The 24,799-nt window shown below is 43.8% G+C and overlaps 1 protein-coding gene across 1 annotated transcript in view; it reads left to right on the plus strand.

Annotated features, from left to right (window-relative positions):
• The window catches only part of EVA1A (eva-1 homolog A, regulator of programmed cell death), a 345,582-nt gene that overhangs the window by 174,517 nt on the left and 146,266 nt on the right, over positions 1-24,799 (plus strand). Inside the window, exon 3 of the mRNA XM_050950914.1 lies at positions 4,816-4,968. Within this exon, the coding sequence (XP_050806871.1) occupies positions 4,816-4,968 (153 nt within the window). The remainder of the gene's footprint in view (positions 1-4,815; positions 4,969-24,799) is intronic.

Genomic DNA, 24,799 nt, shown 5'->3' on the forward strand with positions numbered 1-24,799 from the left:
TTACAGCTTATTTACGGGTTTGGCCTCGCACAGGCCTCAGTGGCAATAGGGTAGCTGGCTCCTTCTGAGCTTGTTCTCCCCTCCTGGTCTCCAACCTCCTCTCAGGCTCACTTCCTCCCAAGCTTTTAGCCCCTGTTAACGATGCTGGCAGGCGGGGCCAGTTTCCAGGCCAATCCTAGCTAGTGGCCCAGTCCCAACCCATTTCCTCTGATTAGGGATTCCCCTGCAGTGCCCTGCCACACATACACGCAGGGTTTATAAAATTAAAAGTACTGGGCCCAATTTTCCCCTGACTTATGCCCTTGTCAACCCCAGTGACTACAGAATAAATCGGAACTGGATTAGGTTGATTAACTACTAATAATTCCTTTTCCTAACATCTGTGTGAGCAGGGTAAGTATGGTTATCATGTTTTTAGATATTTTTCAGATGGGGAAACTAAAGGACAGAGTTCAATTTACACAAACAAGTTTTATATCAGTTTATGTACTGGTTACTCCTGATGTACATCAGTGTATGAGAGAAAAAAAATAGGGCCAATGAGTCAGTTGAAGAGCTGGAGTTGGAATTTAGTTGTCCGCAGCTCCAAGTGTTAAATGGAGACCTCCTCTCACAGTAGAGTGTCTACATTTCAATACCCTGCTCTTTTTCACCCTTTAAATCATCCTATAGTTTTGTTTTTCTGACAGTAAAGTCCAGCCCAGCACATCTGAGCCTGGCTTTGAAAATGGAAGGTAACAGTTAATTTGCAACACTGCCAGCCTTTTCAAAGCAGAATAAAAAAAGACAACTGCTTTAGTCTAATGAAAGTGACAAGCGGGAAAGTCTCCTTTTAAATGCTGCAAATTGGCTGGGTGCATCACAGGGATAATTTAAAAGGAATCCGACAGGGTCATCTATAAAGAACAATCTTTCCACTTGTCAGAAGAGTTTCAAACCTCCAGAAATTATTGGGGGTTGAGTTTGCAGGATGCCTTTTGAAACTGGCAACATTTTTGCTCATCAGTAAATATATTGTCCTATTAGATGTAATGTTAAGACTTTTAGGGAATAGCTACACTGCAGTTAAAAACTCACGGCTGGCCCGTGCCAGCTGACTTAGGCTTGTGGAATTTGTGTTAAGGGGCCGTTTAGTTGCGATGTAGATGTTTGGGCTCAGGCTGGAGCCTGGGCTGTAGGACCTGGAGAGGTGGGAGGGTCGCAGAGCTCAGGCTGCAGTCTGAGCCCGAACGTCTACATCACAATTAAACAGCCCCTTAGCTCAAGCCCTGCAAGCTTGAGTCAGGTGGCATGGGTCAGCCACGGGCAGGGTAGATATACAGTCAGATGACTTTCTGAAGAGATAACTACTTACAGCAAGGCATCATGTTAGCACACGCTAGTCTTTAAATCTCCACTCAGTGCAGTTAAAAAAAAGAAAAGAAAAAGAAAAATTGAATAAAAAGATTTCTGAATTTTTCATTGTGTATTTCAGTGTTTGTGAAATGTGCTGCCTTATTAACAATCTAGGGTGCTGGGTGGAGCCCACCAGAACAACAAAAAGCCCACCTTTTAGACCTAAACCTCTACATTTAACTGATTATGGAATGAAAAACAGGGAAGTAAGTGCAGGTCACAGGCTCAAAACAAGGGATCCAGTGGGGGACATGCAGCAGAGAACCCTGGACAATGTCCACTGCCTCAAGGAGTCCAGGGAGTCAGCTGATGCCTCTCAGAGGAACTATTACTGGATGCGTGCTGGCCTGTTAAATCCTGAATTGATGGACAGAGCCCACCAAGCAACTGAAGGCCCACCCCTCAGATAAGGGAGGAGCCACAGGACTGAAGACTTAGCCGAGTATGGAGGAAAACAAATGAATAGACTAAAATGGGGTGAAGATCCTAGGTACAAAATGAGGGAACCCAAAGCACTGAGCAGAATACTGTGGACAATGTCCACAGCTCCATGAAGGAGTTCAAGGATGCAGCCCAGACAAACTCAGATCAGCACGTATCAGGGTGTTTTACACCTATCTTGTAGAACTGGAAGGGATCCTGAAAGGTCATCAAGTCCAGCCCCCTGCCTTCAGTAGCAGGACCAAATACTGATTTTTGCTCCAGATCCCTAAGTTCAAGGATTGAACTCACAACCCTGGGTTTAGCAGGCCAATGCTCAAATCACTGAGCTATCCCTCCCCTCATTTGAATTTGATTTGAATTCTAGGAGGCAGTGGGTGAAGCCCACCACACTAACGGACCTCCCCATCAGGTGCAGGAGGGAACACAAGACCCAGAGAACAAGTAATTAATTGGAACAAAAAATGCTAAAACATGATTGGAAGCACAGGTCAAAGATTTAAAAGGAGGGTTGCAGGTGCGGGCCACCCAGCAGAGAACTCAGGACAGTACCCAAGCGGAGAGACCATGAAACTTGATTGGAGGAACACCAAGACTTCAAATTGGTGAGGACTTCCTATTTAAACACAAAGAGAGGCACATAGAAAGATGCAAAGAGAACTAAATAAATGTGCAGCTTGTTTAAACGACACTGTGAGGCTGGCAGGGGTGATAATGTCGAAGTAACAGGAAGTAATAGAAAGGTATAAGCTACAAAGTAGGGAGAGTTTATTCTGTAGAGTGGGATGAGGTGGAATGAAATTGAGCAAAGGAAAATTTAGGCTGAAGAGAAGATACCAAAGAGTGAAAGCAATTAAAATCTGGAGTAGCATCTTGCAAGTAGTCTTATTAATTCAGTCATTTGAAACTGGACAAGACAGTGTTCCTGAGAATCTTCTGTAGGAAATAATCCTGCAGTGGCAAGGAGATGGGAAAGGTCACCTACTAAATCTTTTCCATTTCTAACTTCTCTGTGTCTGTGATCTGAATGCTTTATAACTTTGGGATGAATATGGATTTCTGATGCCATGTTTTCTCAGCTCTTTGAACTGTAAAATAGGCTCAGCAAATATACACCCCAAGGATTGCTCCCAACACTCTCCCATAGGGTCTTTTTTTTTTTTTAAACAATAATGTTACATAAGTTTCTCAAGTAAGTCATTTTTAAAAATAGTTGCAGGCTAAATACCTCTGGAACTAAGACCCACCCATCACACACTGTAAGTGCTAACTCTATATGAGAGCTTTCAGCACTGAGATCTTTCTGAGGCTGAGACCATTAATGTTAACTTTTGATCTTCCCAATCACAATCACTCATAAAATTGTTATTGGCCATATGTGGAAATGTCCACATTCCATTGATCCCTTCTGAGTAATTTGCTACAATCCAATGAATTAACATCTATGTACACATTGTCTAACTACAGGAAATCTTGTTGGTTACTCTACAATTTGCAAGGGCCAATTTTTCCGTTAGAAATGTTTATTGCTACTTTTCCGTAATTGTTCAGTCTATGTTACAATCACGTTGTATAAAGATCTTTGAACTGTGTCTAGAAAAGCCTGCAGCTGTTTCCTCCCCCATCCCAGTCTCTCTCTCTAGTTATATTTGATCGTGTCTCTGAAAACACACCAGCAATAAAGGGTATATTATCCTTAGCAAATATCTTAATCATTGCAAATCTCAGTTGCCCTACAAATGGCTGCACTGGGGATTAGAGTCAAGTAAAACATTTGCTGAATATCACTGTCACCTTTCCTCCGCCATAATTTTTCCGGGGGAAACATGAAACCCACCAGTACGAACGTTTGCATTTAGACTGTGACTGGTCCCTGAGCAGGTGCATGAGAGAGAGAAAACATAAGGCACATTCATCCCCATCCACCCATACAGCCTGTGCTAGTCTAGTCCATTCCTATATTTATATGAAGCCATTGTGGACACTTCCTGGTGGTGTGACCTTTGGCATAGCACCTCTCCATGCCTCTGTACCCCCCCAGCCCATGTCTATTTAGACTATAGGCTCCTCAGGACAGGGACTGTTGCTTACTAAGCGTTTGTAGATTGCCTAACAGGATGGGGGCCTGGTCTAAGTTGTGGCCTCTGTGTGCTCCAGTCATACAGATAATAATATAATAAAGAGAAGTTCAGGACACATGGTCTTCTGTGACTGAACTTCCCTGGTCTCTTTTTGATGTGTGCAAAGTCAGAGTTTGTTCCGCCAGCATCAGCTTTGCAAGAGCAGGACGACATCCTGTGATGTCCGGCTGTCTGTTTTTGAAATCAGATTTGAGAGCAACTTTGTGTATCTGTTTGTCTGTCAGGCAAGAGCAACTCCCAGCATAAAACAAGCTTAGCACAGATTCTAGTGACATACTAGGGGAAGGCTTCTGTCCAGCTCCAGTGGAGCTGCTGTTGCCTGCTGACCACAGTGCGTTCAGTTCACATTCCAGCTGTGTTAATGGGTGGGACATACATGTAGGGGTTGACAAATGGCCCTGTGGTTAAGAAACAGGAGATCTGACTTCTTTCCTTGTCCCTGCCACAGGCTTTCTGCCTGGTCACTGACAAGCCATTTAACCTCTGTGAGTCAATTTCCTTATCTGGCAAACGGGAATACTGCTCACCTCTCACAGGTGTGATGAGGTTATATTAATTAATATTTGTAAAAGCTTTGATGATTCCTGGTGGAAGGGGCTATACTAAATGCAAATTATCGTCTTCATTATCATAGCAAATATAGTCATTGGGTGGGGATCCGTCTGCTCTTTAAGTCTATGCCAATCTCTGGGCACCAACCAGCAGACCCCACTGTATCTACCAACGTATGCTTGAGGGGGAAGGAATCTCTTCATGGTTGGCTTACTTTTTTTTCCTGTTCACTGTCTGCACATTGCTGTGGATCAGCCAAATAACGAGACGTTCTGTTTCTTTCCAGACGAGTACAAAAGTAAAGTAGCCTGTGAAGACGACAAGCTGAGACTGAGCTGTAAGAAAAACATGGTCATAGCCATTTACTCCGCTATTTTTGGAAGAACACAAGGAGGCAGCCTGGAATGCCCCTACCAGAATTTAGAGATGCCTACGATAGGTAAGAAGAACAATGGGCTGTGCACAGGGTTAGCTCCAGGTTTGTAAACCCACCTCATCTCCACCCCTGGCTAGAATGCTGCCTCCCACTAATCACTTCTCCACCAGGTTCATGTCACTCTCCTCTTTCCGTCATCCTGTTTGGTGCCCTTTGATTTGCATGGGCAAAGACACTAACTGCCCTTGCAGAAATAGGCCACAGCTGAGCATGGATTTCTATGCAAATATGCCAGGTTTCTTTAAAAATAAATGTGGCCCCATAACTAGGGCCTGATCGTGCCAACATCATTCCTGCTCATGTGACTAGACCCACTGATTTCCTTTTGCTCTACAACGGAGGTCAAGTATATCCTGGAATATGTTGAGCTTGCAGGAGAATCTCAGGGGTAGGAAATAGAGCTGGTCAGAAAATGAGGGATTTTTTTTTAACCTGATGAAAAATTTTGGTATTTTTTTCTCTCCCCCCACCCAAAGAAAAAATCAAAATATTTTGGTTCAGAAATGCTGCTGTGCAGCCTCATGAGTAGACCCCTGTGTAGATCATGATTTTTTTAAAAGAAAATTTGTAACTGTAAATAGCAAAGTATTGATTTTTATAGTGTTGACATGGAATGAATTTTACAAGTACATTTAGTCAATTTCAAGGATGGGATGAATTTTACAAGTAATGTTTAGTCAATTTTGACTAATGTTTATAAAATTCATGCTGTCTTAAAACTGACTAGGTAAAGTAAATTTTTGTAGACATTTTCCTTTAAAAATAATTAAAAGATCACGGTTTGGGGCCATTTTCTTGATTTCTGTGCTCTCTGTGAAATTGTGATTTACACAAGACCCTACTCATGAGAGCTATAGTTTGAATACCTCATGCTCCCACTTTCTTCTGTGGGCATGGCTCCCTGGGTCAGACTCTCTCTCCCGTGATGAACCACAGTCTCCTCTCTTGGTGAGAGGAGGCCATGCATCATGGCAATCACATGGCTGCAGTGCATCATGGGCTATGTAGTATGGCTGAGGAGCCTGGCCAACAGAGGAAAATGGGAGAATGAGGCACCTGAACTACAACTCCTTTAGAGGCAGCGCAGTGGCATTTGAGAATGAAAAACCATTTTAGTTTTAGACTCACATTTTTTTTGTGTTTTGGGCATGTAGGTTATCAATGAAAAATCAATTTTTTGTGTGTGAAATGTTGATACCTTTTTGCAAAAACACCCCCATGTTTAGTTGAAAACCTAAATTTCTGTCAAAAACAGTTTGTGACAGAACATTTTTTGACCAGCCAGGACTAGGAAGGTAGTTGAGATGGAGAAGAGGGAGGGGGAATCTTGTTAGTAGGTGACTGGTGTGTTGGAGGTCATAGAGGAGGGGAGATTTGGGCACCATCATTAATGTGCTCTAACGACACAAGGTGGGAAGCTATCAGGGACTTTTCCTGGGGAGGGATGTAATGGGAGGTATCACGGAGTCCTTTTGGGACCATGTTATGCTGGCATGGTGTCAAGACACTGCCAGAAGAAACAAATTGTGGATGTCGAGCTCACCAGGGAGGGACCCATATTCTCCATAATGGAGGTCAGCTTCCTGGAGCCCTTTGGTATGTTTGTCATGCTCTCTATCCTGCATATAAAAGGGAGCCAGTGAAGAGAGCTTGGGAGTCCTCAATGCAGGGTGCTTGGCTTAGACCAGGACATGATGGTCTAGATAATGCTTTGTCCTGCAGGGGACCTCTCAGTCCTACGATTCTATGAGTCGCACAGAATTTTGGTTTGCACTGTGAATAGCTTTTTTTTTTCTAGGATTGTCCCATGCTTGTTCTTTACTGGCTTTCTAACACAATGTGAGCTGTATTCTAGCTCAAGGAGGTTCCTAACATCCATAACTTGGCAAGCTGAATCATGTTAGAAAGCAGTTGGTTGGAGTTATGCTTAAAGAGAGTTGAGATGTGGTTCCTAGTTCAGTTTGAACCCCAGTGTAGAGCAGTCGCAAATGCAACTGTGTGTATGTTATATATACGTTATCTATGTATATGTGTATGTCTGTGTATCATTTATGTATCAGAGGGTAGCCGTGTTAGTCTGGATCTGTAAAAGCAGCAAAGAATCCTGTGGCACCTTATAGACTAACAGACGTTTTGGAGCATGAGCTTTCGTGGGTGAATACCCACTTCCTCAGATGCATGCATGTTCACCCACGAAAGCTCATGCTCCAAAACGTCTGTTAGTCTATAAGGTGCCACAGGATTCTTTGCTGCTGTATCATTTATGTATATCTGAGACAAGAACCCATCTGAACGCTTTAGGTTCTGTGAGGCTTTATTAGCCAACCTATCACGCTGCTATGGTGCAGATTTTTGTCAAGTTTAGCAGACTAAATATTTGAGTCTACTTATTGAGTGTCTCATTCAATATTCTCTTCCCTTCATCATGCCCTGAACCATGTATAAACTGCAGATGAGTGTATTAGCAACAGATGTCACAAACTGCCTGTGGCTAAGACTAGCTAGAGTTTATATTTAAAGTTGTTTTTTTTTATAAAGAAGAAAGTTAAAATGGGGGGGGAAATCCTCAAAGAAATTGAGGATGTTAAATTGCATCATGTTACGGTCGATTTATGGTGCCTTTAAGTAGCTTCTTTTCTGCCAGGCAATCTACAGTTGCATACGTTCATATGCTAAACATCCATAAATTTAAAAAACACACAAAAACCATCTGTTCTCTAGCCAATGTGAAATGAGTTTGATGCTCTTGGTCTAGTAGGGTCACCAGGCATCCGGTTTTCGAGCAGAATGCCTGGTTGAAAAGGCACCCTGATGGTTCCTATCAACACTGCTGACTGGGCTGTTAAAAGTCTGGTTGGTGGTGTGGTGGGGCTAAGGTAGGCTCTGTGTGCTGCCTCTGCCCTGAGCACTGGCTCTGTAGCTCCCATTGGCCATGGTTCCTGGCAGGGTGCTTTGGGAGTAGCATGGAGCCAGGGCAGGTAGGGGGCCTTCCTTAGCCCCTCTGCACCGCCGACCGGGAGCAGCCTGAGGTAAGCGCTGCCTGCTGGAGCCCACACCCCAACCCCCCTGCTTCAGTTCAGAACCCCCTCCCACACCTTAACTCCTTCCCAGACCCTGCAGCCCCACCTCAAAGCCCCTTCCCCAGGTCGGAACCCCCTCCTTCACCCAAACTCCTTCCTGGAGCCTGCACCCTGAACCCTCATCCTCATCCCAACCCCCTGCCCCAGGTCAGAACCCCTTCCCACACTCCAAACCCTTTGGCCCTAGCCTGGACCCCCTCCTGCAGCCCAAACCCCTCATCCCTGGCCCCACCCCAGAGCCTACTCCCCCAGCTGGAGCCTGTCCTCCCTCCTGCACCTCAACGCCCTGCCTGAGCCCGCTCCTGTGCTCAAAGCGCCTTGGCTCCAGTCCAGAGTCCTCTCCTGCACCTGAGAGCCCACACCCCCAGCCGGAGCCCTCACCCCCTCCCCCTCCTGTAGCCCAACCCTCTGCCCCAGCCCAGTGAAAGTGAGTGAGGGTGAGGGAAAGTGAGCAAGAGGGAGGGGGACTGGAGTGAGTGGGGGTGGGGCCTCAGAGAAGGGGTGGGGTAGAGGCAGAGCAAAGGTGTTAGGTTTTGTACAGTTAGAAAGTTGGCAACCCTATGGCCTAGTTCCTAGAGGACAAGTGTCCACATCACAGACACTCGCACCGCAAATACCATTCATAGCCAGCACTCTCAGCAGAGAGGCAATCTATAGACTGGCGTATAGAATTAGCCTCTATCCCAGCTACAGGTGGCCCCTCGAGGCCAGGGTGGAGAGACATTGGCTGGGGCAGTGCGGGGAAACCTGCATCTCTGTGGTTGCCTGTGCTGTACCTCCTCTTTACTAAATGCAGACCTTTAGTCTCCAGGGCTGCCAGTCTAGCACTTATAAGGAGCTAAATGCTGTTTCTGTGCAGGCGTGAGAAGTGGCCACTTAGAAGTCTGAAGCATGCACAATGGGTATCAGCAAGAAGTGGTGACTGGTATGATGGCATCTGTGATATTTGTGGAGCATTGCAAGCTCCTTAGTGATGCCAATGCTACATGAACCCAGGCACCTGCAGCACAGCTGAGCAGTAAAGAGCACAGTCGTGCTGCGAGCCTTATTGCAAATCTCAGCTTATCTGTTCTGGGAACGCATGCAAAAAGGGATACATCCTGGCAGCACAATATTGGAGTCAAGATCTGCTGTGCGAATGTCATTGCATTTTATCTTTACTTGGGCACTGAATGGGAGTGACAAAGGGCCACATTTGACTCTCAGTGGCATTGATGCAACCTCACTGGAGTTAATGGGATTGGTTGCATTTCTGTAGTTGAGAGCAGAATTTGTCCCATTACAGGCAAGGATGTAAGGAGCCAGAGAAGGTAGAGCACAGCTGTAACTGGGTGATGATAAACTGTGGAAGATGATGGCAAAGCTATTGGAATCCATTGGCTGTCATACTATCCAAAGTCATAGATGTGGTGTTTTCCAAACCAGCCTTTGGCTCTTTTAGGTGAAGTGCATATTGTACTGATCCCCTAAGAATACTGTCTGATTTTAGCATATGGGGCACGATCAGCTAATTTAGAGAGGAAGATCCACCCTGCAGTTCTGGCTTGTCAATTAAATTTAATTACAAAAGATGTTGTACTTTAGGACAATGTGATGGACATGGTAGAAATGCCTACATAGTTAGATAGTTGCAGTCTGACCTAGTGGAAAGAGCACTGGTCTGCAACACAGAAGATCTGGGTTCTTTCCATGGCTTCTCCACTAGTCTGCTGGGTGACTTTGGGCAAATCGTGTAACATGTGTGCAAAAATATGTTTTATCTTGTTAAAAGTTGGGACTGCCAAATGTGAAGTCTCAGCTTACATCAGACTTCAGGGAAGCGGGGTTTCTCCTGGGGAACATTTAACTGCTAGAGGGGAGAGGAAATGTTTCTGTGACAGAAGAGGCAGCGTAGGTGGCTTCTTAGAGGTGCTGGACAATGAAAGGAATGAGATGCAACGTGCTGTACAACCTGGAAATACCATGATCTCATGGTTGCTGAGAGGAAGGAGGTGAGAACGCCCCCTCCTGACATTATGGAATGTTTCGGGCTTTGTGTAAAGGGAGAAGACTATGGATTCATGTACACCTCTCATTTTTTGAGATCTTCCCCTACACTCCAGGAAATAGAGGCTATGTCTACATTTGAGCTCAGAGGTGTGATTCCCAGCTTGCATAGAAGTACTCAGGCTAGCTCATGCAGAGTTTTCGCGCTAAAACGTATCAGGGTAATCAGGGCAGCACAGGCGGTGGCTCGGGCTAGCAACCCAAGCATGTACCCCCTGGATCCCCTGGGTATGTACTCAGGGAGCTAGCCCGAGCCCAGCTACACTGCTCTTCTTTGCAGGCTAGCTCTACTTGAGCTAGTGCAGATACATCTATGTGAGCTGGGAATCACACCTCCCAGTTCAAATGTAGACGTACCCTGAGTGTGTGTGTGGCTGGGGAGGGGTGGGTGGGTAGGTAAGGGTAGGCAGGTCCTCCTTCAACCCCCTCTACCCTTCACATGTCACGAGCGTGCATCTAAACCTGCCTAGTGTGTTCTGTGGTTGCTGGCTGACCTGGTTAGCAGTGACTAGTGATACTGCTGGTGCTACACTTAGTCTCTCCGTGTCGTGACTGGGCAGCCTGTCCTGACTTCCTTTCATCTATTTTCTCTCTGAAGCCCCTAGGGGAGGTAGCTCAGATGATGGTGGAAGTGGAGGTGAATTGTAGAAGTGGTTACAACTTCTATGCTGGCTCCAAATGCGCAGAGCACAGGGTCAACCAATGTAAAACACATTCCCAGCCCAAATCAGTGAAAAGCACATGGACTCTGTGCTTCGCTGCCAAAGCCGAATATTCCTAAAGTCTCTGCTGGGAACAATACACGGAGTGCACTGATATGTTTTCAGCACTAGGGGAGGGGGTTACGCTCCCAATTCCCATCAACAATCACAGGAGCTATGTGCGTAGCTCCCCAAGCCTGCTTCAGAGAATGTACTCCCACCTTGAATCTGCCTAGCATTGCAGGCCGCTATGTTCCTCCAGAAGTAGATTAAAATGTCATGATTTGTAAATCAAGGCTTCCACAAGGCTCTGCAGTTTTTCACAATCATGCTGTACATACCTATTGTGTGACAGCCTTTGATTCCAAATGTCAGGAGTGAACTAGCTTTACAAATAAACTATATGCTTCAGACATCAGGGAGACCTCCATTCCCCCTTCTACAGTCTGGCTACATCTGCATATGTGAAAAAAACTAATATCATTCTGGGGTGTATTAGGTAACTGTCCTCCACTACTCAACACTGGTGAGACCTCAGCTAGAGTATTGTGTCCAGTTGTGGGCACCAAACTCTAGAAAAGATATGGAAAAATTGGAGAGAATCCAGAGGACAGCAACAAAAATGACAAAAGATTTAGAAACACTGGGCATGTTTAGTCTTGAGAAAAGACTGAGAGGGGAACTTGATAACATATTTGAAGACTCAGGACTGTTATAAAGAGGAGGTGGTCAGTTGTTCTCCATTTCCACTGAAGGTAGGAAATAAATAATGGGCGTAATATGCAGCAAGAAAGATTTAGGTTAGATATTAGGAAAACTTGCCAACTATAAGGATAATTAAGCTCTAGAATAGGCTTTCAAGGGAGGTTATGGAATTTCTGTTATGGGAGGTTTTTAAGAACAGATTGGACAAACAGCTGTCCGGTCCTGCCTCAGTTCAGAGGACTGAATTGATAACTCTTAAGGTCCCTTTCATCCCTACGTTTCTATGATTCTCTGATTGCTTCCAGTGTTGTAGCCATGTTAGAGAAAGAGAAGGTGGGTGAGGTAATACCTTTTATTGGGCTAACATCCGTGGGTGAAAGAGACAAGCTGTCAGGCCTGAAGAAGAGCTCTGAGTAGCTTGAAAGCTTCTCTTTCACCAACAAATGTTGGTCCAATAAAAGATATTACCTCATCCACCCGGTCTCCCTCTGATTCTGTGATAATTTATCAGTTTTGAATTTCATGGCACTAGGGATTTGCATAAGGCCAGAAGGATTGGGCTGTTAGCAGGGAAGACTCTCCATGGGGAATAGACACTGGCCAAATCTGAAGTGATTTTCACTCAACCGCTGTGAATTGTGGGTAAGCAGAGAACACTGCATTTGTTTTTAAGATGAAAAAATGGCATTTTTCACTCAGTTTAGCAGATTTTACTTAAACCTTTTAAAAACAAATTGCACTTTTAGGTTGAGGCTAAATGTGGAAACTTGTAGCCACAAAAGAGAATTTTGAAGACATTTACGAGCATGTAAAAACAAGGGATGTTATGGGGAGGAAAGATGGCTTAGTGCAGGGGTTTTCAAACTCTGGATTGCAGCTCTGCAGGTTAGCTTCTGGCGAACTGGAGATGCTTTGTTTACCTGCGGCATCCGTAGGTACGGCTGATTGCAGCTCTCAGTGGCTGCGGTTTGCTGTTCCCAGCCAATGGGAGCTGTGGGAAGTGGTGGCCTGGCCCATGCTGCTTTCTCACAGCTCCCATTGTCCAGGAACAGCAAGCCGGGGCCACTGAGACCTGTGATCGGCCATACCTGCGGATGCTGAAGGTAAAAAAGCGTCTTCAGTCTGCCAGCAGCTAACCTGCGGAGCTGCAACCCAGAGTTTGAAAACCCCTGGCCTAGTGGATAAGGCTGTGGAGTCCAGTTCCTGACTCTGACTCAAGCTTTCTTTGGGACCATGGGCAAGTCAGTTAAAGCCCATCTGAAAAATGGGCATTATCTCAACTACATTTGGGTGTTGTGCAGATAAAATCCATTAATGATTGTGAAATGCTCAGATACTATAGAATATCAGGTTGGAAGGGACCTCAGAAGGTCATCTAGTCCAACTCTCTGCTCAAAGCAGGACTAATCGCCGGACAGATTTTTGCCCCAGATCCCTAAATAGCCCCCTCAAGAATTGAACTCACAATTCTGGGTTTAGCAGCCCAATGCCCAAACCACCAAGTTAAGGCCCTGAACTACCAAAACACTTAATCACATGCTTAACTTTAAGCAAGGGAGCAATACTACTGACTTCACTGGGAGTAGTTATATTTTTAAACTTGAGCATATACATCCCACTCTCTTGGGTTGGGGTCTAATGCCCAGATTAGTTTCAATGGGCATTAGGTGTCTTTGAGGATTTCGGCCTAAAGATTTGTCTAGTATCACAGAGCGTTAGTGTCAGAACGGGGACTAGAACTCAGGCGGTCCTATGGTCAAATCATGGAATGCTGGGGCAGACACAAGGAAAAACTGCAATTCCTTCCAGGGTGGGATGTCACCGTCATTTGCTACAAAGAGCTGCATTGGCTGAGAAATGAAATGACCCTTGTGACCAAATTTACAAATTCTCATGAGTGTCTGTATGGGAGAATTTGCAGAGAGAAAATGGACAAAGTCATATAGCTTGAGGCAGTTCATACAGTGGATGACTCCATCTCTCATCAGCTCCAATGACATAGGAACAGGGCAGTGAATTCTGAAGAGGAGTCTTTGGTTCACTGCAAATTCTCTGGCTTTTGTCACTTCAAGGCAGGACTCAGAAGGTAATTTCAGTTTGTACTTAATTTCCTTTTCTTGGTGCGGACGTGTGTGTGAGTTGAACCAGAGCCATCATGGTACATCATGTAAATACCTCTTATATTATTTACCTAATATATCTTGTGGTTCCTGTACCAATACTAGACTGTAGTGTACACATATGTATTTAAAATGTGTAGTGTAAAATTTTATCTCATAAGAAATTAGGTATTCAAAATATTCCTATGGGTCAAATTCTCTATTACATTAAAGTGCCTTTACACTATCATGGCAATATAAAAAACGCCATAAATTGGAGATTTTTTTTTGTCCCTCTTGCACAGTGATTTATGCTTCCAAATAGATGTAAAGAGGCCTTAGTGTAAATGTAAATCTGGTCCTATATACTTATCTTTAAATTTAATGGAGCAACTATTGTATGAGTATAGCTGATTATTAAGAACATGTGTTTTGAGCCCGAACAGTAAATATCTAATTAAAAACACAAGTACGCAGGTATGCGAGGTAAATGTCAGTTGGGGTTTAATTCATAAACAATACTTAACTAAATTTAAATGAAATCCTTGTCAGGATACTAATTTAAATTGGGGCAAATGTTTATGAAGGGGATGGTGTGATGGGATCCATTAATTGCCAAAATTAGGCTATTAATTGATCTTTGACTATTAGCGGTAAATATGCCCAATGGCCTGTGATGAGATGTTAGATGGGGTGGGATCTGAGTTACTACAGAGAATTCTTTCCTGGGTGTCAGGCTGGTGAGTCTTGCCCACATACTCAGGGTTTAGCTGATCACCATATTTGGGATCGGGTAAGACTTTTCCTCCAGGGCAGATTGGCAGAGGCCCTGAGAGGTTTTCACCTTCCTTTGCACTATAGGGCAAGGGTCACTTGCTGGAGGATTCTCTGCACCTTGAAGTCTTTAAACCACCATTTGAGGACTTCAGTAGCTCAGACATAGGTTAGGGGTTTGTTACAGGAGTGGGTGGGTAAGATTCTGTGGCCTGCGTTGTGCAGGAGGTCAAGCTAGATGATCATAATGGTCCCTTGTGACCTTAAAGTCTGTGATTCTGTAAAAAGGCTGCTTTCAGAAAACTTTTCAACATTGCATAGTTTGCCTGTTTTACTTTTTCTTTTAAAAACAGCTTAAGTATCTAAAATAACTTAAAAAAATCAAAACTATTATTGGATTACATACCCTTATATAAATATTATTTATCTAGCAAATAGTTTTTTTTGCCATGTGTCAAGGCTGATTCCCCACTCTGGCACTAGGAGTGCAGAAGGTGCAGGCCCACAAGGATTCTAAAAATTAATACTGGGCATTCAGGCTGGTATTAAACTCCCAAGGTTACAGCTTCTCTCTGAACTTGGATGGGTAGATGCTGCCACCACCCAAATGCAAAAAAGACCTTTTTGAGAACTCAGAAAAGTGCACTTGGGAATTCCATCCTGTGGGGTACCCTGAAGCCCTTTCAGCCCCCCAACCCCCGGGAAGAGCTGAGAAAGAAAAACAAAGGAAATCAGCTGTTGTCACCAGCTAATTAAACATGTGCACAAACCTCTTAGGACACCAAAAATCCAATCCTGTTCTTAAAAAAAGGTAAATTTTATTAAAAACAAAAAGAAAGAAAAAAAATACAAAAATTAAGCATCAAGATAGCTCTCTTGAGGTTCAGCTTTAAGGTTGCAAGCAAAACAAAAGCACCTGAGGTTAGCACAGAGGAGTCCACAAGCCAATAAGAAACAGAAGAAATAACCCTAGTTTCATCTTCCTAGACATTCCCTGATTTACTTACATATCTGGGGTTTCCGATAAGCATTTCCTAGATAAGATTTGATGGTTTTTCATACCTGACTTAAAGCTTCCTACAGTATAGTTCAGCCCTGTTCCTGCTCTATGCCTTTTCTCTCTGGAGACCAACAGACAGACAGACAAACAAAGGGAAAGTTTTTTCCCAATTTTGAAAAGTTCTAACCATCCCATTGGCTCTTTTGGTCAGGTGCGCACTCCCTTCTTTTTACCTGTTGGTTTTTTTAACCCTTTTACAGGTAAAGCAAGTAGAGAACAGCTATCAAGAGGGATTTTATAGTTAATTGACTGGCTGGGGGGCCATAAAAGGAAGCTGCTCCCCCCTTCATTTAGCAGTTCACGCCAGTAAGCGTTTTTGTTATGTTGAAACAAATAATTAAAATAATTTCCTTCTGGACATTTGGGATCATTTTAAAGCCAAGAGCCTGCTAGTGCAGATTTTTACAGCCTGGTTGTAAGCCCCAGAAGAAAATGGTTCATAATGAAAATGCTGATACAACTTTAATTTTAGTGGCATTAGAGGGTTGTGCTATAATATACAATATACCAATTGAAGAAATAAAAGGGGCATTTGTCTCAGCTTTTAGTGGGGTTGAGTTTGTTTATTGATTGGTTTTGTAAAAGACACCCATCTCCTTAGCACTTGATATTAGTTAAAAACAATATAAAATAGATTTAAAAATGAAAGGCCAGATTCTGATCTCACTGATCTTGCACTAGTGTAAATCGTAAAAGCAGCAAAGAGTCCTGTGGCACCTTATAGACTAACAGACGTTTTGGAGCATGAGCGTTTTGGTGCATCTGACGAAGTGGGTATTCACCCACGAAAGCTCATGCTCCAAAACGTCTGTTAGTCTATAAGGTGCCACAGGACTCCTTGCTGCTTTTACGGATCCAGACTAACACGGCTATGTCATAACATTTTTTCCCAGATCTGGACCTTAGCGTCCAAAATATGGGTGTTAGCATGAAAACCTCCAAGCTTAGTTACCAGCTTGGACCTGGTATCGCTGCCACCAGCTAAGAAATATACAGTGCCTAGCTCACTGTGGTCTCCCCAAAACCTTCCCTGGGGGACCCCCAGACTCAGATGCCTTGAGTCTTACAACAAAGGGAAATAACCCCCTCCCCTTGTTTCCTTGTTACTTCCTCCCAGGCTCCCCTCCCTGGACGACCCTAGGAGATTCCCTGCTTCCAGTCCTGGAAACACAAGTACCGAGAGATCTAATCTCTCCCCCTCACCCAGAGGGTATGCAAAGTCAGGCTTAGTAAATCTAACACAAAGAGATTTTCCCCTTGACTTTTTCCTTCCACCAATTCCCTGGTGAGCTGCAGACTCAATTCTCTGGAGTCCCCACTAAAGAAAAACTCCAAGAGGTCTTAAAAAGAAAGCTTTATATAAAAAAAGAAAGAAAAAGACATTAAAAATAGTCTCTGTAATAAGATGACAATATACAGGGTCAATTGCTTAAAGGAAAAAAATGAATAAACAGCCTTATCCAAAAAGAATACAATTTAACACATTCCAGCAACTACACACATGTAAATACAAAAAAACAGTATAAACTTATTGTCTTACTATCCTTGTACTTACAACTTGGAAACAGAAGATTAGAAAGCCAGGAGACAGAAAAATCACTTTCAGAGCCGAGAGGGTCAGACCCAAGCCAAAGAACAAAGAACTCACACCCAAAACTTCCCTCCACCCAGTTTTGAAAAAGTCTTGTTTCCTGATTGGTCCTCTGGTCAGGTGTTTGGTTCCCTGTGTTAACCCTTTACAGGTAAAAGAACATTAACCCTTAGCTATCTGTTTATGACAGGCTACCCCTCTGATAGTGTAAATCGGTAATAACGCAATTGAATTCCACGGACTTACTCAGGATTTACACCTCTGTAACCAGGTTCAGAATCCACATACCCTGCTTGCAAAAATAGTTCAGATGTGAGTCAAGAACTTGACCAAACAGAAGCTTTACAGTGAACTCCTGAAGCTTGAGAAACCTAGGTACTGGGGAACCTTCAGGGGGTGCGGTTCTTGGAATGTTTAACTCAAGATGCCCCTAGCAAGAAGTGACTTGCCAGATTGTATTATCACCGTGGGTAGGAGAGCAAGAGGTAATCTGTCAGATAAATAAGTCCCAGACTATTTGGAGCCTTTGGTCCCAACTTAGCAAAGATCTAAACAAGGGCTTAAGTATATCTGTATTCAGCAAATCACTTAAGCACATGCTGAATAGAGATGGACTGATGAATTTGGGATCCTTCTATAGCAATGGATACATTGAATAGCAAGATCATTGTCTTGTTACAGCGGCTAAGCAATCAGCTAATGATGTCACTGATTCTACCTTTTAGTTTGAATGCCCTGTAGCTCACAACTAGCCACCTGATCAGAAATTCTTGATTCTGTAAGACTTCTTAGAGCCAAGGGGCAGGTAGTTTTCAGATTCCAAATACAGTCCTCAAGCCTGCAAAAACTTACATGTACTTAACTTTACAGATTGCGAGTAAGTCTTTGCAAGACTTGCGCCTTAGTCTCCAGTGCACTTTTGTATATGAATTAGGTCTCAAGACATACAAGTAAAAAAGGATTTCATGTTACATTTAATCAAACAAATCTGAATTTAAATATATAGCATCAATAATCAAGCCTGCAATTGATTCTTTACTGGCACATTTGTAGATGTAAGCAAAGGGTTTTTTTAAAGGCTGCTTTCTCATTTTTGGCTGACTGTGCTCAAGTTTCCTAAATGTCATGAAGTGTATGTTGAGTAATTCGCTCCTTTTCAATCACATTTACTTTTCAGCAACAGCTGGCCTTAGTGTCACACCTTTTCAACTCTGAGATATAGATTTCTTACTGTAATTACCTCCCAACTGCGTTCAATAAATGTACAAATATTAAACGTTAAGTGCAGTTGCACTCAACACAAAGATTTCCGTGCTATCATGAATCTTGTATCAACATTTCCCTTTTGTTAATGCCAACAGTTCCACACAACCAAATGCACTATCAAGGATAGTCACTTTTTTCCACTCGGACTTGGAAGTGCTTTTCTGAAATGGTTTTCATTAATAGTCTGTCTCAGCCATTGCTAGAATTAGTCTCTCTTACTCACTGCTTTAAGGAGTGGGAATTTTTTTGCAGGCTTTACCAGGTCTCAGGAGGGGATTTCTATTGTTCTGGTTTCTGCAAGGACAACATCTTAATTGATTTGTGTCTCTGGAGTCTTTTCACTGTCTCTTGGTCTTCCCTTCTCTGCCCTCTGCACTTTTTGATCCTTTCTCATTAGGTATATTCTTTTGTTTTGTTAACTGTTGGTTTTCAGGAATCTCAGCGATGCAGGATTATTTGCGGCTTGGCTTTTTCACTCTTACTTGCTGTTTGAAGTTTTTTGAGGGCTTTATAAACTGCTACCAGGAAGAGACACCAAAAGTATTTCTTATATGTATTTCTGTTGCACCCCTTACTGTGGCATCTGGGCACCACTGTATTTGTAGAGCTATGGTTATATACAAACTAGCTCCGCATTATTATTATTTGTATTACTGTACACAGAGAGAGGCCTAAGATCCTTGGTCATGGATTAAAATTCCTTTATTAATTGTCTTTTAGGCTACACCTATACTGTACATCTCTTTTGACAGCATGTGGGGTGTGTGCAGCTACTCACCGCAGTGAAAATCAGGCTGCATCCACACTATGGTGTGTCGCTACATGCATAGGCACCGACTCCATGGGTGCTGCGGGGCTGGAGCACCCAGGGGGAAAAAGTGGTGGTTTCTGACCCCTATCAGCTGCCCCTTAGTGCTTCTTGCCTGCCCGTAGGCCCCACAAATCAGTGCCTCGCCCTCCCTCCCTGCGCTTTCTGCCTGCCGCAATCAGCTGTTTTGCGATCTGGTGGAGGCTCTGTGTGGGAGGGTGGAGGAGCGAGGACATGGCATGTTCGAGGGAGGGGGTGGAACTGGGCAGGAAGTGGCAGGGTGGAGCGGGGCAGGAAGGGGGTGGAGCTTTGGGTGAAGGGGTGGGGTGGGGGCAGAGCCAGAGATCAAGCACCCTCCGGCACTTCGGAAAGTCAGCGGCTGTGGCTACACGTGTATCTCCAGAGCTGTCTGAGCCTTTTCCCGCTGCCTCCCTCTGGCCAAAGCCTTTCCCTGCTGCCAGAGTCTTTCATTGGGGTGCAGAAAGACTCCTGCAGCAGGGAGCTACTGGCCATCTGCAGGGAACTGCTGGAACGTTTCCCCACTGCAGCGAAGGACTCCTGCAGTAGGGAGGCAGCAGGACACTGCACTGCTAAAAACAGCAGTGTAGACAGGAAGGCCAGGCTTTGTGAGTCCATACCCGGGTCCATACCCACAGGATTCGGGAGTGTTTTTTATTTCCCTAAGCACTGCCTCACCATCTACACTGCTATTTATACCACTGCTGTGGGGCATGTAGTGTATGTTCTCTACATAGTGCTGAAAGAAGTGTGCAGTGTAGATGTACCCTTACATTGACTTTTAAAGACCTGTTCACACTTTAGCTATGTCTTTACACAGTGGGGAATTGGAAAACATCAGAGATTTGGTGTGTTTTCTGGAAGAGCTGTGACCAGTGCCATAGGAAGTCATCTTTTACAAGTTATCATGCCAGCTAAGTCTGCAGCCGTAGCAGGGACCATAAGTAACATTAAGCTTTCTTGGTTTATTTTAACTTTCTGTTAAAGCAAAGTTTCAGTCAAATGTTATCATACAACATCGTACATTACTTATTCAGGATCAGGTTAATCTTTAAAAAGTTTTATGCGGGGGTTGAACGCTGTGTCAGTAACAACTAGAGCAGAATCTTAAAAGAATATGAGAAACCAACAGGGAATGGGAGATGAACTCCCTTCCCTTTCATAACATCTTCTCACAGAGAGAGGCAGTTTTGAGTCACTGGTGGGTAAAATGTGAAGGCAGTAAGACCTGCACCCCAGTCGCAAAGTTCAAATCACTTTTCCCATTCAAATCTTTTTCTCTCTCTCACTGAAGTTTGCTTTTCTCATTTTGGCAGACTTCAGAGTAGATAACCACAGTGCTGATTCAGACCTCTCCTGACCTTTGCAGGAACCAGATTTCTTTCCTTGTATTCAGCTGACCCCCGACTGCTCCTATCCTACATCCTTGCCTCCCCCTCATGGCCCTAACCATGTATCATTAAAAATACTCAGGGCATTAGAAAAACCTCAGTCTTGGTGAATGTTCTGTGTTGGAGAGAAATCCCTTTCTCAGCCCTGTAGGATGCTTTCCACTAGAGATATGTCACTTGTTAATTGGATATCTCTGAAGGGAATATGCCTCTTACATATTTCCTTCCATGTTCCCCTCAGAGATAGTAAGCAGAACTAAGAATTTACTGTAGGTTATGATTCTGGATAGAGGCACATTCTTGATTCGTGTACAACAAGTCATAAAATCATATTATTTATTAGACGTCTCCACTCAGCTTCCAATTCACAATTCCTCACTCTAACATATGCCTTTGGAAGAGAAGAACTTATGCAGTGTTGCTCCTTTTTGTGGCCTTTAATTATAGTTAATCAGTGGATCCTCCTGACAAGTTAAACTCTGAGGTTACTCTGGGGTTTGCAGGGTATGGTGCAAATGCAATCTGCAGTTAAACGTGAGAAAACAACAATAAATCTTTAAAAGAAAAATGAAATGAATACTTTGCTTGCTGTGCTGAACACACAGGTTCAGAGAACATCCCTTTACAGATGGGTGGGGATTGTTTCTAGGGCTTTTATTTATTTATTAACAACTCAGCGATTTTGTATGATTCATGTATCAGACAAAGGTATGTTGGACCAATTTACAGCAGGGCTTATGAAGATTTGTGATGCACATATGAAAGAACAATTATTGCACTGAATCATGAGTAGGGCCCTACCAAATTCACGGCCCATTTTGGTCAATTTCACGATCATAGGATTTTAAAAATAGCAAATTTCATGATTTCAGCTATTTAAATCTGGAATTTCACGATGTTGTAATTATAGGGGTCCTGATCCCAAGAAGGAGTTTGGAGGGGATCACAAGGTTATTGTAGGGGGTGTTGTGGTACTGCTACCCTTACTTCTGTGCTGCTGCTGGCGGCGGTGCTGCCTTCAGAGCTGGGCAGCTGGAGAGCGGTGGCTGCTGGCTGGGAGCCCAGCTCTGAAGGCAGCGCCACCGCCAGCAGCAGCAGCGCAGAAGTAAGGATGGAATGGGATGGTTTTGCCACCTTTAGTTCTATGCTCTGTCTGCAGAGCTGGGCCTAGCCAACAGCCGCAGCTTTCCAGTCTCCCAGTTCTGAAGGCAGCACAGAAGTAAGGGCGGCAGTACCGTGCCCATCCTAAAATAACATTGTGACACCCCTGCACCTCCCTTTTGGTTCAGGACCCCCAATTTGAGAAATGCTGGTCTCCTCCATGAAATGTGTATCGTATAGAGTAAAAGCACACAAAAGACCCAATTTCATGGTCCATGACCTGTTTTCATGGCCATGAATTTGGTAGAGCTCTAATCAGGAGCAGCAAAATATTTCCTGCACACACACCACAATGATCACATGTCTATGTGCTATAGCGATTTTTTTTAAAGGGAAATTTTCAAAATAAAATTAGACAGAAAAAAATAATCCCTCGCCTAGATTCTTAACACTAGGGAAACCCCTCCCCACACACACTTTCCACCATTAATGGCGTATCTTTGCTATTTTTGCATTTGACTCCATTTACGTAGTGAAATTAGAATGGTAGATTTAATTCATGGAGGATGGGAGAGATCCCAGAGGACTGGAAAAAGTGTTATATTTGCCCATCTATAAAAAGGGGAATAGGACAACCCATGGAATTATAGACCAGTCATCTTAACTTCAGTACCCAGAAAGATAATGGAGCAAATAATAAAACAATCCATTTGTAAGCACCTAAAACAGGGACCGGCAACCTCTGGCCTGTGACCCGCCAAGGTAAGCCCCAGTGAGCCAGGCTGGTTTGTTTACCTGCTGCATCCGCGGGTTCGGCTGATCACAGCTCCCACTGGCCGCAGTTCACCGTTCCAGGCCAATGGGAGCTGCAGGAAATGGTGCAGGCCAAGGGAAGTGCTGAAAGGAATAATCAGTTGCACACATGCAAAATGGAAATTGACTGCCTGGGAAGGAGTATTGCAGAAAGGGCTATCGGGGTTATAGTGGATCACAAACTAAATATGAGTCAACAATGTAACACTGTTGCAAAAAAGTGAACTTCATTCTGGGATCTATTAGCAGGAATGTTGTAAGCAAGACATGAGACGTAATTATTCTACTCTACTCAGCACTGATAAGGCCTCAACTGGAGTATTGTGTCCAGTTCTGGGCACCACATTTGGGAAAGATGTGAACAAATTGGAGAAAGTCCAGAGAAGAGGATTAAAGGCCTAGAAAACATGACCTATGAGGGAAGATTGAAGACATTGGGTTTGTTTAGTCTGGAGAAGAGAAGATTGAGGGAGGAAATAACAGTTTTCAAGTACATAAAAGGCTGTTACAAGGAGGAGGAGGGAGAAAAAATGTTCTTAACCGCTGGGGATAGGACAAGAAGCAATGGCCTTAAATTGCAGCAAGGGAGGTTTAGGTTGGACATTAGGAAAAACTTCCTAAATGTCAGGGTGTTTAAAACACTGGAATAAATTGCCTAGGGAGGCTGTGGAATCTCCATCATTGGAGATTTTTAAGAGCAGGTTAGACAAACACCTGTCAGGGATGGTCTAGATAATACTTAGTCCTGCCATTAGTGCAGGGGACTGGACTAGATGACCTCTTGAGGTCCCTTCCAGTCCTATGATTCTGTGTCTTCACCCAGCACACAGTCAACCTGTGGAATTCAGTGCCATGGAATGCTGTGAAGGCCAAAAGTATAAATGAGTTGAATTAGATGAGTTCATAGAGGATAGGTCCACGAATGTGTAATAGCAAAGATGGTCAAGGAGCTGATCCCATGCTCCAGGTGTCCCTAGACCTCAAACTGCCATAAGATAGGATTGGATGACAGGGGTTGGATCACTTGATAATGGCCCTGTTCTGTTCATTCCCTTGGAAGCATCTGGCACTGGCCACTGTGAGAGGACAGGATACTGAGGTAGGTGGACCATTGGTCTGACACAGTGCGGCCAATCTTATGTTCTTATGTACATGGCAGTATCCCTTGAAACCCTGACTGTCTTGCTGGGTCTGCTGGAGTCTGATTACCCTTTTAGAAATGGATGCTGGTTAGCTGTTGTACCAAGGGAAAATTAAAATGTGTGGCAATGAATAACCAAAGTACCTGCTTTAAGTATATGAGGATGTGATAGAGAGTGGCTTACATTTGGAATTTTTGCCAAGGGAGGCAGTAAAGGAGCAGTCATGATAGCAAGGAACTTTAAACAGACTCAAATACATTAGTTGCAGTGAGTCTGATGATAAGGCCACTGCATTATTGAGACTGATTCAAGTTTTCAAAGTTTTAAAACCACTTCAGTGCTGTGTGTGAGATACTCACATAGGGTAAAGCACTTCCTTGTAGCTCTATGGCCTCACTAGTCAAACCTGACATTTGATTTGGGTTTTACCAGCTCAGAGGTAAGACTGATAAAGAGAAAGAAGATCCTGAGGGTTATGTCGGCGTGGCAACTCTTTAACACCGAATGCAACCGGTAGGATGAATTATCTGGTGAGAGCTCAGATTAAGAACTGTGAAATGAAACTCTGCAGCAGGAGAGTTTAAGGGGATCATATGACAGTCACTAACTCAACAACAGTGGTCCTCCCTTCCAATCCGTCAGCTGTAAAATGGTGGCAGAAGCAGGCAAAAAACCAACCCAACCCCAACTGCTTGATGAGTTAAATGACTGAGTCCAGAGCACAATGGAATGGCTAGCAAACTCATTTTATACGCCGAGCAATTTCACGTTTAACAATTTCACTGGAACTGAAATAGCAAGCTGCATATCTGCAGTGCATGGAAACAATTCAGGACTACTCTGAAAACAGAGGCTTACTCTGTTTGTCCTGTGTAAGTGGGGTCTGTTTGAATAACTATCCAATGTAGCAACCTAAAGTGCTTTTACACTGTGCAATAAGATTTGATCTACGTTATCGATGGGTGGGATTTAAAAGGCTCTCAGCATTGACCGAACTCAGTTCCTCAGTGGGAGCAGTTAGGCCAATGCTGAAAGCGTTTGAAAATCCCATGCTGTATTTTTAGATTTCTAAAATGTGCCCAGTTACACATGTATGTTATTTAACATAAAAAACACTAACACAGAGCAAGAGAAAAAATAAAAATTCCTCCAAATTAACACACTGCCTTCCTCCATCCAAATTATCACACCTGTCCCTCCCACACCTGTTGGTAAGAGCTGTTGTAAAAACACACCAAT

The sequence above is a fragment of the Gopherus flavomarginatus genome, chromosome 4, assembly GCF_025201925.1.
Source record: "Gopherus flavomarginatus isolate rGopFla2 chromosome 4, rGopFla2.mat.asm, whole genome shotgun sequence".
Classification (NCBI taxonomy): Eukaryota; Metazoa; Chordata; order Testudines; family Testudinidae; genus Gopherus; species Gopherus flavomarginatus.